Raw genomic sequence first — 18,704 nt, 5'->3', positions numbered from 1 at the left:
ACCAGAGCATATTTCACAGTTGAATAAATCAATGCCCAGGTTGGCCAAACTAATGAAGTCATGGGTCTGTTTGCTAGGCTTTGGTACCGTGCACGACTCGTTTGCCAACTTCAGGAGTAAATATTGTTACCACCTATGGGTAAACCCTTCCCAAATGCAACAACAGTCAGAAATGTGGGGGGTTTAAAATTTATTTTCATTATTTTTCATCCAATAAACTTGGCAGAACACCTTTAAAAACATCGGCTACAATGGCTAAGAGGGAGGAAGGGGAAGGAAGATTGGGGAGGAAAAAAAAAAAAAAAAAAGAGAAGAAAAGAAAATAAATCCCCGAGTATTGCAAACTGAAAATAACAGAAGTAAAACTGTATGGACAAAATGCGATCTCACACAAAATAATCAGAAGTTGATCTATATTTATTTTAAGCTGAAAGTGGCCGAAATATAGCTGAAAATCTGAGATGAATTTGCTCACCTGATGGGATAGGGCATTAGCCTGCCTAGCTGTCATCTGCTGATCATAATAGGAGTCACCAAATACACTCCCCAGAATGGAAGAATGCTGAAAACAAAACAGAGTCTTTATGGTGCAAAGATCTCACAAACAGACGTACCCACGGTGTGCGAGTGACTCCAGCCTTCCGACCGATTCTTCTCAACGTTAGTTAGCAGTGCCCTTTATTATAACCACCGCTAACCGTCAGCAAATTCATAAAACGTTCAGTATTTCCCTCCAAGACACAAATCCTTCCACGTTACACTGCCTTTCGGTCAGCACAGAAACACAGTCAAATAAACCAAACAAACTTCCTCACGGAGGACATACAACACGTAAAACTTCTGATTTATGAAAACAGACGAGTGCGCTAGCTAACACGTGAAATAAAATCATTCTGCAACTTCGGCTTTTTTGTGAATTTTGGTTTTGTTTTTTTTTTTTGGTGAAAGACAAACCCCACACAAAATTAAACTGCGCGTGAAAACAAAACGCGATGCCAAGCTGATCACCAGCGTGCAGGTAGCGGCCGGCTCACTGTCTCTGCGACCTCCTGTTCACCAACAGCCAGCTTCACCGCGACAACAACATGCCGAGAGAAAACTGACATTTTAAAGTCATTTCAACTTTAGCTGCAGTTCAGAAAAGTTAAGGAGAACGCCCAGGAAAGCATGTTATGGCAGTTCGAAGGCAAGAATCTCAGGAGGAATTTCTCAGCCTTGCTAATTTTACTGTCCCCTCTAGCACGACAAGCATTTAGCAGTTATTCTAAAGGTGAACAAGAATTTGAGGTCAATATTTTAATACTATTCGGTACTGTCCCGAAGAGTTGCCAGATACAAAAGAAATGGCAGAGAGATCACTTCTTACTTAAAACTGTCACAAATCCTGATACTCCAGATGAAAACAAAACATCTACTGACAACATCTATAAAAGACAATTTGCATGGAGAGTTTGTATCAATCTCGAAAAAAAAAAATTCAATACCTTGCGTAGCATTTTCCAGTTGTTTTTATCTACACACTAAAAGAGGAAGGCTACAAATTCACCCCTTAGAAACCTAATCAGCACAGGAAATTAAGCAAAACCCTAGGAAATATCAGAACGGAGTTACACCAGCCACCACAGTTAAAAGCACCGAACACAGGCAAAGATTAAGATACTCAAAAAACGTAGGATGATGTCCACAACAGTGAACATAAAAATTTCAGCAAACATCACATTTTAAACATTCTCCCTCCTACACGATTACGATATCTCAGCACAGCTTATTTGCAGGTTGCATGCAAGGAAAAGAATGGAAGCCTTGTATCAAACAAACAAACAAAAAAAAACCCACCTAAACTGCCCACGACCTCCACAAGCGGCGACTATCAGGACAGAAGCCACAATACATTCTTTTAAAGCAAACAAAAACCTTCCCACCTTCAGCCAGAATCCTCAGCTACCACATTCTATGGCCGCTTTTGGATAAATGTGGCACCAAGGGAGGAATTCGCAGCCCGAGGAAGAGACTCGTCAGGGGAAGGTGGCTGAAAGCTCAGCACATGCTGAGCAGATCCCGGTTGATCCAAGAACTGCTCCGAGCATCGCTGCGAAGCACTTTCCACCGGCTGCATGCGAGGGCGCAGGCAGGGTTTGAATGTACTTGGAGAAGAGAGAAATTTGCCGCAGAACAGCGCTGCTGGATAACGTCAGGACTGGGAGGAGAAGCCTCACGGACTCCACGGAGCTGCATCGTAACGTATGGCACTGGCAGAGTCAGCAAAGGCACCAGGCAACTGCCTCCAAATCTTTGTCAGAGAAGATCATTCAGTAACTTCTCAGTAACAAACGGCTCAGCTAAATGAAGCCAGCTCACCCTTAAGACTGATTAAATAGAGCCTGAGCCAAGAATAGGGTTTTATGGAGAAAAATAAGATTTTGATTCACTTCCCTGGGCATTTATGATCTGTCACAGCAACGACCACAGAACAATACTGACGTCTTTGCAGCTTAACACCCTACTCGATGCCCTCCTTAGAAGCAGGTAAAAATGGAAAACGGTTGTAATTGGAACTGGTCTTCCAATTTATCAGCTGGGTCCTCACAACTGCGGTGGCTGCTCTATCCCTCGCAAAACACAGGGGTGTGAGGAAGTTCTCAAACACCACAAGCAAGAGCCGCATTACACCTGACATGAGAAAAAGCAAAGCCCTACTTAAACAAAATAACCACACTTTTCCTTAAACCGCTGATATCTTACTTGCTGCCCAGGCACATTTTGATCAACTACTCAAACTCCACATTATTCAACCTGCTACGTGTGTTACTTTTTCCTTTCAAAGGCATGGAGTCAGAGCCTGGAGCTAACTCAAGCAAGCAGACCAGGACCAGCCAAGCTTAACTCTGTCCCGAGAGAATCGTTCCCATCGTAAGCGGCAGGTACGGCTTCACGACTGTGTGACGGTTTATAACAATTTCTCATGAAAAAACTGCGCTTCAGGATGTCACATACTCAACGTGAATCAAAGCCAGTTTGGACCGGCGCTACAAATACAATTGCTATTCGAGAGCTCCAAAGAGGATCAAGGTTGGTTTGGTTTTTTCCTTTAACTTCTGACATTTCATTTTTACAGGAGCTTTTCAGAAGTAGGGCAAAACCTAAAATCTTTGCATTCCACTAAGCATTGTTCCCCTCCTAAAAAGTTTGGGCAACGTGAAAAATAACAAACAGGAGACCAAACTCTATTTGTGCAAGTCTAGGTTAGTCACTCCTAACCAAACACACAAGCCCGTATTTATTCCTCAGCTCTGCAATATACCGGTTATTACATCTGTAACCACTGAAACTCCCAAAGGAAATCAACTGGAAATGTCATTACTTCAACACTTCAGAGTCCTAGAATAATTTATCAACATCTCTGTGAAAAACATCTTGCTAACACCATCTCCTCCAGAAACACTAGATGAGGTCTGTTTTGTCAACAGTACATCTTCTTGGGTTAATGATGTGGTGACTGCAAGGGGGGGGGGGAACCAAACCACAAAACCTCTGGCTTAAATTATTCATCTAAAAATACATACCATATTATCCAGTATACAGCCATTCTACTAAAAAAAAGCAGATTTCTAGCTAATTGGAACAGTATGCCAGGTGTTACGAGGAGAAAAGCAACGTAGTAATAAACAAGCCATTGTCAATGAAAAGCCATGCAAACACAGAGCTGAGAACTACAAGCAGAGCTTTTCAATTCGTGTTTGAACAGGAAGACCTTCGTATCACAAACACACAGCTACAACACGAAGGCAAATAGATCTGGAGATGCGGAAAGATGAAAAATAACTTCTGGTGAATGAACCGTATGTGATAAAAATCAAACCACAGATTTCTATTTTTAGAGCATGTCACTCGTACGGATGCGCTGCAGAACGATTTAACCTAAAATTAATCAGAGCAAGGGGAGGACGCCCACCCGGTCACACCACCCGTTCCACTCCTGTCAGCCAGAGTCAGACTGGTCCACAATGGGCACGTTCTGCTCTTGGAACCAATCTGCCCCTACCCTTGGCAGGTAACTCTACGGTCTGATGGATCCTACTGTTTGGGAGCTGCCCCCATAATCACAACCAACCCCAATTTTTCTTACAAACTGTTTTTTTCTTCCCCCATTGCTTCTCTCCACACTCGCTCGCCACTACTAGCTTTTGGTGCCTTGATGGAGGCAGGAAAAGCTTTCTCATTTTTAGTTGAGCAAAAAATAAAAGAATTGTGTGGGTATTTTTAAGAGGCCAATACTAACGTAAGCTTTATTAATAAACCCTCTTCCTTTCACGCAGAGTTATGGTGTCCCACTTGAAAAAAGAGTTTACAGGATAAAACAGGCCCAGCAAGAAAAATTATAGCCAAGTGTGTGCTCCACTGGGGAGATGCCTGCTGCACTCCAGTACTTTGGGCTGACCAGAGGCAACAAGCCTGTGGACAAAACCAAGAAAGAATTATTGAGAAGTCAAGGGGGAAAGAAATTCAACACAAAAATCAAAAATGGGCTGCCCTGCCCAAATGAGAACGGGACCTGAGAATTTGCAGCAAGACTGGCAACAGCTTTGCTCTACGTGACAGCCTGGAGGAGTAAGTTTGCTTGTTTTCTTTGAGCCACACACGGAACACAGCAGAACTGGCAGAAGCAGGCAGAAGAGAGAGAAGTTAAGAAGCAATTAAGCAAGGGTCAAGAAAATCCAGACAGTCCTGACACTCGGATCTAACACTGAGCTTACCAGTGACCTGTCTCTGGCTAATGGCAAGGAGAGACGAAGCTTCTGCTTTGGAACCATGAAGGGGCAGCACTTATTTAGATAGGATCCTCCTGACAGCCTTAAACGTTAAATGGTGAAACAGAAAATGTATTTTCAGATTCTTTTGTGATGCTCTGGAAGAATTTCCTGCACCTCGTTTCTACAGGTGGGATTTAGGAAAAGGGCAGCCATATGGAGCTATTTGAGCAGCATCGGATTATTTCTGGCCTGGAAATGCACTCGCTCCCTTATGTTAGGGGCACCCCCAAAGACTTGTTTTTAACTGTCTTGCTGCTGGCAGATAAATTCCCTTTCCCAGGTTTACACAGACACCAAGCTCTCACTTGCATACAGGACGTGTGGATGTATGAGTATATACATACACAGGAAGAAAAATCAGCTAGCGTGCAAGAAAGCGTGTTTACTAACCCATTACTTGCAAGCCACAAGATACAACTGCTAATTTTAAGAGCATTTTCTCTAGTGTTTTCTTTCGAAGTGGATGTTCCCGTGTCAAAAAAGGTCCTGATGGAAATGCCTTTGGCCATACAAGTGATATTTAGTGTCACAGGAGTTATCCTGCTGCAGGGGACACTTTCTCCCTCTCTCCCTCCCCTGCGCTCCCAACCTCATCTCGCAGCTCCTCGGCGATATTGCTAATTGAAGGGGCTCTACCTGGAGGTTGTGTCCATGGTACACCCCAAAGAAATCACTGAGTTTTACCAGCGTTCAAACAGCAGCTTTGCTCAATGAAAAGGCAATTCACCAGCTATTGAAAAACTCTGGAACCGAATGAAACTGCAAACAAGATGAGACATCGGTAATGCATGAGGCACATACAGTTACAGTGAGACAACTATGGGTCAGTAATGGAGAGACTCAACTAAAAACAAACACAAGAAGCAAGGCCTGTGGAAGCACAGAGTCCCTTACTTGAGGGGAGCTGCCAGGAGAGAAGCCTTGATTGGAGACAGGAGAGGTGGGAGACTGGTTGGCTGGGGATCCAGCATTACTGCGGTACTGCTGGAGTGAAGCCTACAGAACAACACAGAATTAAAGACCATGGGATTGATGGAAGGTTGGACAATTATCAACTTCTGGCGTACACAGCTCGAGGAAGCTGGGAGAAACCATCCTCTTCAGCAATTCTTGGCTACGTATGAAGACGTGACTGCTGTGAACAATGCCGCAAAAAGGAGAGAGTTAAGGTACCAGCGTGGCATGGTCGCGGCTGACCGAGCGGCTGACAGCAGCACAGCGCCGTTGTACAAGCAAAACTGGCGAAATATTTTCTCACTGTTCTCAGCTACACTCAATGAAAAAAATAAAAATCTGCTCAGCCAATGATTTAGGGAAAGGAAGTCTTGAAAGCTGGGAATAACTCAAAAATAATGTAATTTATTCTTTAATTCAGCTGCTATACCCATACATTCTTAACCTGTGTTTACACTGCTCTGGAAATCCTTTTTGGATTACTCTGCCCAGTCTTCAGCAGCCGGGGTGTGTTATCAAGATGGAAGTGTGTAACCATGCGGACTGGAATCCTTCTCAAAGCTGCGTTTTACCCCAGGACACGAACAGCCATTGTCTGAGAATTCACACTACGTCTTGCAGGCTTATATTAGTTATATTTACATTGTTCTCAGCCTTCTTGAGAACACATTTTCAAATATTTACCTTTTTCTTTTTGTCATAAAGAATCCTGGATTTGAACAAATTCATAATCTTAGTGGCGTTTAAATAGAATGTTGCACTAATTAACATAAATAATAAGTACAGCTCTTCTCATTATACTTCCTTTAGGAATTAACAGATGATTGAGGAAAACTTGCAGTCCAGGTTCTACAAAAAGGACTAATTTAACGAGACGGCTTTGCAGGGCGGGAGAACACTGTACTACCAATGCTTTGTGACACCCAGCTCTGGAAATCTCAAGAAAATAGGTCTTTGTAGCCACGCATTGCTACGTATGCACTTTAAGTGGCCATCCAAACTACAGCAAAATGAATTTCAATATAGCTTTACAAAAACTGCATAGAGGTTGCCAGCGAGACCATAACACAGCTCAAACGGCTTTTTGGTAAACTAGCTTTAAACTTAAGTTTATTTATGAATTATTTCAGTTGCTTTAAAAGATAAGTAGAGCACCCGAAAAGTTAAGGCCATAAAGAAGTTTAGGATGAGGAAAGCAACACAGAAAGCAAAGAATGAAAATCAGAACCATCTGTACCGGTAGCTACATGAGTATTAGAATCAAAACAGCGGGACACAATTTGAGGGGGTCAGTACCTTTCCACTGCTGACTTTATCCTTCCCTTTTCCCCTTCCCATCCTGAAAGGGGAGCAGCTTCTTTCAAGAAGCACTTATCGGCACAAACTGTTAAAAATTTCACCCACTAATTAAAGCCACGATCGAGTGCTAGATCAATAGACAATGATTTCTTCTCATTCTCAAACCAATTACTGTCACTACGACACTGCCAGGAGGACACTACAGGTCAGACAACCAAGATCCTACGCAGCAGGGCAGAACGAACGGAGAAAAAGCTGTGAAATTCCTCCCTAGCTAGCCTGGAACCCTCATCTTGCTCTGCGTTTTGGGTTTTCATATGCTGAGACAGACAGAACATTTCATAACAGACCATGTTAAAACAAGCAAGAAAAGAAATCTGTCCGTAAATCATGGGTATACGTATGTATACACTCCATTTCTCCTGCGCATCTGAAGGCAGCCACAAATCCAATTTTTGAAGACAATAACGTATGCTCTAGAAGTCCTTAAAATGAAAGGATTCTAAGTATAGAAAATACCCGGTTCTCTCCAACTTTTGGAAAATGTTTGTTAGCAGGTTTCTTGATCAAAGTTCTGTTAACTCCTCCCCCCAGCCTCCAGCACGCTGTATAACACACAGCGCCTTGGGGGTTCCGTACATTTAACGGCCGGAAAATGTATCATTGCAATGGCAGCAGCAAGATCTAAAATAAATGCTGATATATTTAAGCTGGTTTAATCAAACATGGAGTCGTAAGGGACACCATTTTACGAAACTATGGCCACCCTGAACATACACTAAAACCGAATTTTCCTCTAGAAAACATTTAAACGTGGATTCAACCAAAATCATTCTAAGTTGAATTCAGACCCTGACTAAAAGTACACTTATTACAAGGACTGTCCGGCTTCTCTCTGATGCTATGCTGTACTCTTCCAGGTTTTCCGAATGCGATTTTGCTCATTTCCAGCCGTGCCCAAGCTTACCGAGTTGATGTCTATTCCCATCGAGGGCTGGGTCTGGCTGCCCGGAGGTGACTGTGGGATGGTGGAAGGTACCGTGACGGAGAGCGGGGGGAGCTGCGTTCCTCGCTGTAAGCCAGAGCTCTGCATTAAAGGAGTGTTCTGAGGCAGGGTACTCGCCACCTGGGTCTGCTGCTGCTGCTGGGAAGTTGTCTGGGTAAAAAATGGGTATGGGGGAAGCTGCTGCTCCAGAGACAATGCATCCATAGCCACGGCCTTAAAAAGAAGAATCAAAATCATCCACGCTGGCAGGTAATTTCCCTTTGTTTTCAAGCACATCAAGTGAACTGTACTAAGTCAATCTTGCATTTAAAAGGTGTTACCGAAAGGTTCAGAAAGTCAAGAACATGTTTCAAAAGACTTACTATCACCTCCAGCGTATAATAAACAAATACTCTAAAAGCCCAGCTGAACGTCCGGGTCAGGAACCAACAACCCAGGCAGTTGCGGAGTCACGCTTATGAAATCAATTTAAAAAGCTAATTGAGCGGCTCTCATGAATTAGAGAAGTGTCTTTCAAATTTCACAACTAGCTTTGGGACAACAATGTTACAGAAAAGTGTCCTGATAGATATTTTTCACCACGGTTCTAGAAAAGCAGAAGTAAAATCTGCCACCTCTACAAACCTCTCCCTTTTTAAGGCTCCGAATTAATGAACACATTTAAAGAAGAAAATTGCAGAACAAGAGAGATGAAATACAGCCAGCTTCTCCCCAGGTAGAGTAAAACAACTCATCAATGATTAAAAAAATTTAATTCTCCGAGTACATTCCTACCTGAGTAATTGGTGACAAAGGGGAAAGCGTAGGAGACATTTGCTGTGACTGTGGTCGCCTTGAGTCTGCGCTCAAGGAGAGGGGACTGACGGCCGGCTGACGGTGCTGCTGGGAAGGGGCTGGCGTCGTCGTCATTCCTGCCAGGAAGGAACAAACCAGCTTAAACGGGAACAGAGCAATGGATTATTGATACTTGTACAGAGGTAATTACCTAAACGATGAAAAATGAAAGGCGTTAAGTGGACAACCACTTAAGGCAAAGTGCTGAGTTTGCCTCGGCCAATCAGGCTGAAACTTGTTAGCTAATTTACAATTAATTTTGTCAGGCTGAGGAGCATCAGGATGAGCGGAAGATCCCCGTGGTTTATCCTGGACCAAATGCAGTCATGTTTTTCTGGGTTCGTGCACAGATACCGAACTGAAATTGAAACAGGCAGAGCAGCTTCAGCGGTTTATAGAAACCGTCGGTATCAGTCTCGCTCGCCTCCCAGGCTGCACACGCTGAACCCAGGAAAAGCACATTCTGCTCCATTTGTAAGGGCTCAAACTTCAGGAAGAAGATAACAGATCACATAACAAGACTAATCAGAAGGCACTTGAGATATTATAAAAGCAAACACTTATTTAATGGAAAATGCAGAAGAAAAACTGGTTACACAGGAAGTACTCCATTTTTAATGGCATACCAGTGCGCAGGAAGGCAGGAAATATCCTTCACACTCTAAAGAGCCACGACCTAGCAGGCCACAGGGATAAACAATTCAAGTATTGTAATTTTGTTCAAATTCAAGACAAAAATCTGGAAGTTTTGAAACCTCTCCTATTTTCTGCCTCACCCTAGAGGAACCGAGACACCCTGGAAAGTGATTTCAGGACAATCTAACTAGCGAGCTGTTCTCCCAGAGCTGCCAGAAAGGAGGAATTCACAAGAGCCTGTGAGCTCCCAGGCACTTGGCAAACGTTCAGGGCTTCCAGGCAGGCTGCCAGGGAGCCAGGAAGCCCGGGCTGCCAAGGAGCCAGCAGGCAAACCGGCTCAAACTGCGCAAATTCTGAAGCCTGCCTGGCTTCCCCTGTGATGTTTTCAAAATCAACACCGTCTCACGGAACATGTCAGTGAACCGACAAACTCAAATGCACAAACGCGTCGTCTTAAATTGCTGGTAATTCTCTGTAACCTGACAGGTGTTTGGTTCCCCACCTTTTCTTGGGGCTGCTGAGGACATGGCTGTGCAATGAAGAGATCCTGCAAAAGGTTCAAAAACCTTCATGTTTTCTGCTAAAGAGCTAGAAGATAAAGAAAGGTAAGGAGGGTTTGGGAAAAATCAGTTAAAAAAGCACCAAACACTGACTATGCCAAAGATGAAACTATGGGATAGCCTCCAAGGAAAAGCAGAAAATCATCAATGAGTGTATCTTTCTAATTTGTTGTGTCTTTGATAGATCAGGAAACGTTTTCAAAGCAATTATATACTTACCGGTTTGGTTTTACACTATTTACTTTGCTAATTATGGATACGGCAAAAAATTTAGCAGCCCAATCTGGCCTAACTCCATGAAAGTAGTTTGTTTCTTTTTATACACACAATAGCTCTGTGCACAGACTCGCTGAGTTCTACTTGAGTGACAGCCCATCTCTCAAACTTCATATAGTCTCTTTTGAGACATGAAAACTTACTGAAGGATGCTGAAAGCTGCTGACCCATTCTGTATTTAAATGGTTAAACCATCTTCTTGCTTCATTCTTAACTAGAACTGCTCAGTCATAACACTCCATCAACCTGATTAGAATTATTTCCTTTTCCCAATATACGAGAGGATTTTGAAGTGGGGAAGGGAATCCTGTCTAACACAGGAAATATACTTGTATTTTTGGATACAGCGCCTCGTTTCTATTCTAGGAATCAAGTGATTGCAATTGTCACTGACAAGAAAAAAATGCAACTCTCTTCTCAACTATTCAAGTATGACCCAGTGAAATTGTTTAAAAAAATAGCAATCACCAGTTTAGGCTATTTGCCTAGAAAGTTAAATTTAATCCTGAAATCATCAGGTGATCAGTGTATTATAAATTGCCAGCGTGGCAAATAATGTTTGTTTGTGGTTGGAGATTTTTTTCAAAATAAAATTATCAGTATTGCCGAAGTCCTGAAAGCCCAACAAACACAGCTCAGACTCACCACGCCGAACAGCTCAAACGGCAACGGCACTTAGAACTTGCAACAAAAACTACACCACTAGAAAGGCAACAACCTCAACACAACGGCACCACAGCAAGAGCTGTGAGAAATTAAGGTGTGCACTCGGGTGTTATTTCCCCAAGTCCTTCTATATTACGCAGCCTGAATATTCAGGATATTTTCAAAACTTAAGCTTATAAGAACTCGCGAGCCTTCTAAAGGCTCCACGTTACTCTTGATTGCTCAAAAGAGAAAACTTGCTTCAGATAAAGCATGCAGTGTTCTCTCTCCAAAAGAATTCTCACACAGAAAAAAACCTCAACATTTTAAAGGAATGAAAACAAAAAGCCTGCTAAAGATATTTCCATAACACAAGTGCTGTTGGGGTTAAGAACAATGAATTACAAGGGAGGTACCTTTGGATTCTGGTCTTAGTCTCTCCTGTAGTCTTATAAATAAAACAAACAAACAAAACAAGACAAAACAAACAAAAAAGCAGATCTGGGCACCAAGAACAAGAGAAAAATGAACGACAATTTGTAAGTTGTATAACTAAATACAGCTTTCTCACTTTTTTCTGCAAAACGGCTTGATAAACTCATTTACAAAGAAAGGTCAATCAACAGCGAAGCGCAATTACCTCTCAGACAAAACAGTAATACTCAGCCATGCAACTTCCATAATTGAAGACAAATGACATCTTATGGACAGTCTGTAAGAACGCCTCCGAGTTATGACCTTACCCTGACTGGCAGTGCTGATGCCCAAGTGAGTCAGATTGGCAGCAAGATTTCCGGTACTATTGGAGCTACTCAGGGCTGGGAATGTGGATTCCTCGGGATCTAACGGTGTTGGGAGAGGGGAAGGGAAATGGATGTTGGTCAGGTCTGGCAGGGAGCCACCGGTGTTATGCGTAGCAGGAATCAGTGTTGTAGTGTTTTCCTGGTCAGCTGATGGAAAGATGCTAAATAAGGGAGAGAGGAAAAAAAAAAAAAAAAGGACACGTCTTAATTTAAATTTCAACCTGGACAGATCTTTATAAAATCTTTTTAAAAAAGGAAGGTGCCATGTACAGAACTACATATTGTATTTCTGACAAACCAATCAGAGACGTAACAGCCAATGGGTCACTCATAGAGGTTCTGGCTTTTCTTGTGCATGTTGCAGTGTTATATCGTCTAAGGACTTTTCAGAAAACTCAAAAGCAAGAGGACATTCAATGTGTAACATTCATTCTTAAAAGATCTCAAGGCTTTTTTAAAAAAAAAATTCTCAGAACTTACTTGATTCCTGGAACTTCACATGATTTAGGTCTTGATGACCCAGTCTAAAATAGAAGGAAGACATTTTTAAAGGCAAAGACACTGCTAGAGATCAACGCTCAGGATATATTTCAATTACTAAGCTTTATTTAACCTAATACATTTCTACTGAAGAGCTATTCTACACAGGAGCTCTGTGAAGCTTGCAGAAGGCATTTGTTACCTTTGTTGCTTTACTGGCCCAACAAGGCTCAAATTTAAAGAGTTTCTCCTGATCTAATCAAACATGAGCATGGACACATACGTATAAAGTGCCTTTCTGATCCACTGTTTAGTGATTTGTTGCTAAATATAGCATTTAATCTCTAATCTCGGCAAGTAGTTTGTTTTGGTTGACAATATTTAGAGCATCTGTTTACCTAAATGCACTTAGAAAATTAAAACTCTACACTTTGAAATGTGAGATTCCTACCTTTTTAGTGTCCCATCCTTGCTTAGAGAGGGTTTTGTCTGCCTCAGAGGTGGTTTCCTCCATTCCAGGGACAGCCAGTAATAAAACTAAAAAATGAGAACAAAAGGAATCATATTATCATTACATATTATATATATTATTATCATTATATATGATCATATATTAAGTTCTCAGTAAGAAATCTTCAGATTGGAAGTTTAACCATTTGAAAACTCTTAAGTAACCTATTATCAATGAATATGTAACAGTGGCACTCTATTGTCCTAAGATCAAAATTTTAAAAAAAACAAACACCAGAAGAGACTAAAATTGTATTTAATTAGTATGGAGACACTATTAACTTAAAAACAAACCCCAAATAATACTTAAAAAAATTTTGGCCTCCAATTTAGTCTATTTAGATCTAAACACAAGAGTGTATCTTGGGACCTAGTTTGTCTTATCTTTTGCGTTTTACACAAACGATCTACACCTGCAAACATCCTATGGGTGGCCAACAGGCCAATTCCAGTGGGGAAAAATCCGGACCATCTCTCCTGGGATAGAGAAACGCTATAAAGCTGTCACTTCTCCGCATTCCAAGCACATTTGTTTGTTCAAAGCAATCAACTGTTTTATCATGCTAACAGCAAGGTGACAGAGAAACATCAAAAGACAGCCCAGTCAGAGAGATGTATCACCAGAAGCCTTTCACACCGATGACTATAAATCCATATTCGTGCAACGCTGCTTAAGATGTTCATTATTTAATGTTTTACAGCTCTAGAGCTGCAGTAGAGTACATATGGATCTGAGTGCTGCGTGTTCACCTGTCTGTGGGTGGTTGTTTAAGGATTACATTTCTCCACAAAGATTTAAGAGCTTTTAATGCATTTCTTGAACTGCCAGCAGGAGCAAGGGCCAGCAGAGGGCACCAGAATTGTTAGTGCCGGAGGGCTGTGCTGCTCCAGCTCCCGACTAGAAATGCTGTCAGAGTACTGTTTGGAAGCGCTGCCTCCGGGGGTATGTTCACTGGTGATCGCAACCCCGTAAACAGAAACTAGATGAAATCTTGCTACTTTACAATATTGCATCCCTGACCATGAAATGCCTGCGATCTCTACAAACCTCTAGTACGGCCGAGAGCTGTCTAAACACCACAGTCCCAAAACCCAGATTACTTTTCCCCATAGGGAATAAGAGAATACAGGGTTCAGGAAATATTCTATCAGCTTTGTATAATCTTCTGGATTTCAGTACCCAGAAAAGTAAACGTGGTCCTTTCTTCCAATTCACACGTAACTGAATCTAGAAAGTGTTATGCATACATGTATTTATAGAAACAGATGAACACCAATACACGTGCATATACTCAGACGCAAAATGCTTTGAATGTCACACATATTTTTACTGGTTTTCTCTATTTACCTCTTTTCTGCTGCATGTCCTGTGACCCTCCTGAAAAGGTTTCTTGTTGAGCTGGAGTCATAGTACTCTGGTGCAAGGCAGAATCGGAATTTGTCCTGAAAGGAAAGTAAACCCAACATTTTTATTGTGAGTTTCTCTAAATAAAAGAATGTTTATCTCAGATAAATCTAACCAACTCAGTAACCAACCTGACTACTCTGCATTAAACAAACAATCTATACAAGGCATATACCAGGCACAATTTCCTCGTGAAACAATCAATTCACAGAAGAAATTAGTTCAAGTTTGAAGAGCAATTGTTTCGATAATGGGATTGAGAGGAATACAGGATAAATTGGTTGCTGCCGTTAGAAAATAATTTGATGTGCTTTGTTAAGATTATGCATGATCAAATAATGCAATTTTTAAGTTGCAAGCTGCTTATACATCCTTTGGTTATACTAGTCTTTGAAAAGAAAGCATCCCTGTTTCACGGGGAGGGAAAACGACTGGTTCAGGATGGAATTATGTCACGGAGATGGGAACCTCCACGCTCAACACATCTCATGATGAGCTGTCCTTTGCTCAGGAATGTAGGCCATCACTTGCGCAACTTGGCACCTCAATGTCAGGAGCAGGAGGGGTAGGAACGGGCAACTTGGTGCTCCTTTCCACTCGAGCACTTGCGAGCAGCGAGAAATATCCAAGTCTTTTACAGCTCAACAATTTTGGGGTATGCCTTGGAACAACCTGGCAAGATTTATCCTTAAAAAGAACACATTAGCTGACACACCTTGAGCTTGAAAGTGAGTCATCTAAAACAATAAGCATAATAGAAGAAAAAAAAATCAATTTCTAAATTCAGGAAGGCATAGCAATTCAGATGACCAACTGCTGTGGGGAACAATAAAGGCCTTTGTGGCACATGCGAGTGTTGTAGTACCAGAGAACGCAGGCCAAATACTAACAGACATGCACACGGATTGTGCTACGAACCTTCTCCAGCTTGTGTCTGATGGAGGTGACAGATACACAGTGCCATACGGACAGCTGTCCACGTGATTCCATCAGTTAAGGGGAAGAACACCACTTTCTCACTTAAGTAGGAGGCCTATTTGAAAGCTTTTTCTAAGGAATAATTCTATCACCCTGTCAGAACCATTAAGTTCACATGAGAAAGGCAAGCAGACCCCCTGTGGGGCACAGCCTGACTTTAAAAGGACACTCAGAGTATCTTCTGGATTGTTGTAATGTTTAAGCAACAGGACAACCATCCTCCTCCTCCCTTTCTGAGTGTCTCACCTCCCAGAGAAGCCATCATCTCTCCGCTCTCCCACTCACACAGCCCCTTTAGCCCCATCAAGCCAGTCTGATTGCGGCACATTTTAAGCCAGTCAGAAATAATAAGCTAATTCATTTTCACAAACGGCAAGAAGAAGCAGCGCTTGGCAAATGCTAAACTGATGAATCAACTTGTAATAAAAATGCACAACGAACTGCAGAGAATTATTCTGGTTTGGATTTACTCCGTTCTGAAGGGAACCCCGGTTTCACCAGGACCACCTCGCCTTTTCCATCAAAGGATCTCCATCCCTCTCAGCTTCGTGTGTATCATTATCCCCACTTAGAGCTGAGGAAATAGAGAAAGGTAAATGCATACTTTACAGAATAGTAGGTATTTATAGATAAGATCACAGATCAGAAAAAGCAGATAACATTAACTGCACAGAGATGGGAAGCAACTCCACTAACAGGTGAGGAGGGGAGGAAGACGGGAACGATAAAAACTGAAAACTGTGATATTGTTGAAAAGGTAGGTGTTCGCTACAAGCTCATGAGCCAAAGGATATTTGTCTTCCGTGTTTATCCACAGAGAGAGGGCGTCGATGCGGGGAGCCGAGGCGGTTTCTGTCACGATACACTCTGTCCACCAGACCATGATGCCGAGTTGTTCTGCTTGTGTCCAATCCTGATGACTGAAAAGGAGTCTGAGAGAGACACATGAAGTTATATGCGGAAAATACAGGCACGAGCACCCAGAACCTATTCTGATCGTATGCCAGGCTGCATTAGTCTAAGGAATAAAGCTCAAAAAAGATATGGACGAGTGTAACCATGAAAATTTTTCCTCCAGCAACATTTTCACTACAGCCATAGAAAGCAATTACCAAGGCTATCTCTTCCAGACAGAGATTAGAGACAAGTGGAAGCAGACCATGCTAGACCTGCCCTCTCATAAATCAGCGCTGCTCTCCAGCCTTTGTATCTCTAAAATACCACAAACGAGTGTGGCAGGGAGCCTACTGACAACTGCCGCTCACATTCCCTCGGCGCCGCATGCAGCATGCATCCAGAAGGAACATGCTGACAACCAGAGCTTCAACTACAAGGGCAGGAGATGCAGGAAGAAGATGCGCAGTGAGCCTAACATTCACCAGAACACGCCACGTTCTCTCAAAACTTCCTTTCACCCCTCCTTTCAGCATAATTATTTTAAGGGGACACTGATAGGATTAAAAGAAAAAGAAAAGCAGTTTCCTTCCTCCTCTGTCTACAAAAAGTTACAGCATCCAATATTTTTTTTTAAGTGATTTTCATTTCCTTCAGGCTGCGCAGTGAACCTTGCTGGGTTGGTTCCACCCTGAATCTTATCGGCCCTGATATCTCGAGAGCCTTTACTTGTCAGCAAGTGATTTCGGAAAGTGAGGATGGCAGAGAAAGGACAGGGAAGATGAATTGCCAGGCTGAACTGGAAAAGTTCTCCCACATTTTCAAAAGCCCTTCCCAGTATATACCTGCGGGGGGGTGGAGGGGGTGGGAAGGAAGTACGGAATGGTCAACCTCTACTCGTACTTTAACAGCAATATATGGGTCTCCGGGGAAAAAAAAGCTACACAGTCTTCCACTCCTTGCCAATGTGAACAGCTTTGCTGAGTCCCTCAACACCATCTGTTTGGAAATCCAAAATTTCCTCCTCCATTCAGGTGCTGCACGTGGCAAATGCACTGTCCTGTCTGCCAAGCCATGAAACCATCTGGCTTCCACATTAATCTTCTTTTTTCTTTTTTAAAGTGTCCAGCCTTGGCTGGTTAAATGATTCTTTCTAAAAAGTTTTACAATTATTTCTCAGCGTTTTGTTTGTAATAACTTTTTAAAGAGTCCTTCTACTATTTGAAACTCTTTTCTATGTAGCAAATATTAGTCTCCTCTCCCTCTATGCACACACAACCTGTGTTAATATAAATGGATGCAAAGTGGCTGTGGTGTTTATTTTCTCGTTTCAGGGCCAACCCTTTATATGCAGCAGAATATTGCTTAAGTCAACATGGGACTAGCAAGAGAGCACAGTGACTTTTTACTGTACTGTCACTCATTAAGATCATGGTGTTTTGCTTCCGTTCCTTAGCAAGTATGACTTTCTTGTATGAAGACTTAAAAACCTCAAGTCACAGCATCTCAATTAAAACACGTTGGCTTAATCTCTGCTGCAAGCGCTAAACGAAAATCTAGGTATACCTAACTGGCACCACACAGAAGTGGGAATATTCATAATTCCAAAACAACAACAAAAGTTCTTAAACTCTTCTTTGTACTGTTGTTACATCGATTTTATCCCAAGAAGCAGCAAAATTTGCAAATACATGCGTGCTTGGAAGGTCAAAAGGAGAAGTGGTCTCAACCACCAAGTTACTGAAAAAGGAGATGCCAGTCTGAAGCGTACAGAATGCAGACCTCACCTGGAATTAAAAAGGAAGCCAACGCATATTAGCATACAGACAAAAAGTTGACCACAAAAATAGTTATTTCTTAACTTTTCCCTTTTTTTGGCACAAAACACAAGGAAAATCTAATTTGAGTTCAACAGTGGCACAAGTAAACATGGACCGTGCCCCGTCACAGGACTACAATTTAGAGAGTTTTGGGGCAATCCTGTTCTCTGGCTTTCCAGGAACAAAGATCCCAGGTGAGTCCCTAACTTGCTTAGGGAAATCTGAAAAGAACACAAAAACTTGAGAAAATGGGTATCGCCTCCAACAGGTCTGGCTCCTCTCAGCAACCATCCCATGAAACTCACTCTGGACCAAACACCAGGCAACGCACCTTCATTAAAATCCCCATCCCTGCAGGGCACGCGATACTTAACGATAGGAAACAACTGTGATTAAAAACAAAAGAACTGATCTGAGCATCGTTTTTATTTGGGTGACGAAGAACTAGAACTTTCTTTTGCTTCCCTGAAAAACAGTCAAGGATTTGAGATCAGAACTAAAACTCCACAAAAATATCTAAAAAAAAAAAAAGCGGCTAAATACAGACAGGAAGGAAAAAGCTCAGTGCTGTAAAGCAACAGTGTCCCTTTAAGATTTATCAAGACATTGACTTAAGAAATAAAAATGAGCAAGGTGGATGAGGGGGAAAGAGAGGAGTGGTACCTACTGACAGTCTACATTTCCGTGCCTCCTGGAGACAAGCAGCGTTTGGATAATCATTCTGCCTTTCCCGATGGAGTTTAGCATGCAGGCTGAAAGTGCACATGCTCAGAGATTGCTTAAATCACAGGCC

The 18,704-nt window shown here is 42.2% G+C and overlaps 1 protein-coding gene across 6 annotated transcripts in view; it reads right to left on the bottom strand.

Moving 5' to 3' along the window:
• CRTC1 (CREB regulated transcription coactivator 1) overlaps window positions 1–18,704 on the bottom strand; it is a 47,006-nt gene that overhangs the window by 6,358 nt on the left and 21,944 nt on the right. For 3 of the 6 annotated variants that reach the window (XM_054181906.1, XM_054181909.1, XM_054181907.1), the window contains 10 exons: window positions 15,992–16,129; window positions 15,138–15,199; window positions 14,163–14,257; window positions 12,756–12,841; window positions 12,305–12,348; window positions 11,765–11,985; window positions 8,845–8,981; window positions 8,032–8,283; window positions 5,706–5,807; window positions 476–562 (listed from right to left, as the gene is read on the bottom strand). In XM_054181906.1, coding sequence (XP_054037881.1) covers window positions 476–562; window positions 5,706–5,807; window positions 8,032–8,283; window positions 8,845–8,981; window positions 11,765–11,985; window positions 12,305–12,348; window positions 12,756–12,841; window positions 14,163–14,257; window positions 15,138–15,199; window positions 15,992–16,129 — 1,224 coding nt within the window. The remainder of the gene's footprint in view (window positions 1–475; window positions 563–5,705; window positions 5,808–8,031; window positions 8,284–8,844; window positions 8,982–11,764; window positions 11,986–12,304; window positions 12,349–12,755; window positions 12,842–14,162; window positions 14,258–15,137; window positions 15,200–15,991; window positions 16,130–18,704) is intronic. The other 3 variants (XM_054181910.1, XM_054181911.1, XM_054181908.1) reach the window with 2 other exon arrangements.

This window comes from Rissa tridactyla, chromosome 22 (assembly GCF_028500815.1).
Source record: "Rissa tridactyla isolate bRisTri1 chromosome 22, bRisTri1.patW.cur.20221130, whole genome shotgun sequence".
Lineage (NCBI taxonomy): Eukaryota > Metazoa > Chordata > Aves > Charadriiformes > Laridae > Rissa > Rissa tridactyla.
The sequence above is the reverse complement of the archived record's forward strand: the minus strand, read 5'-3'. Positions and strand labels throughout refer to the sequence as shown.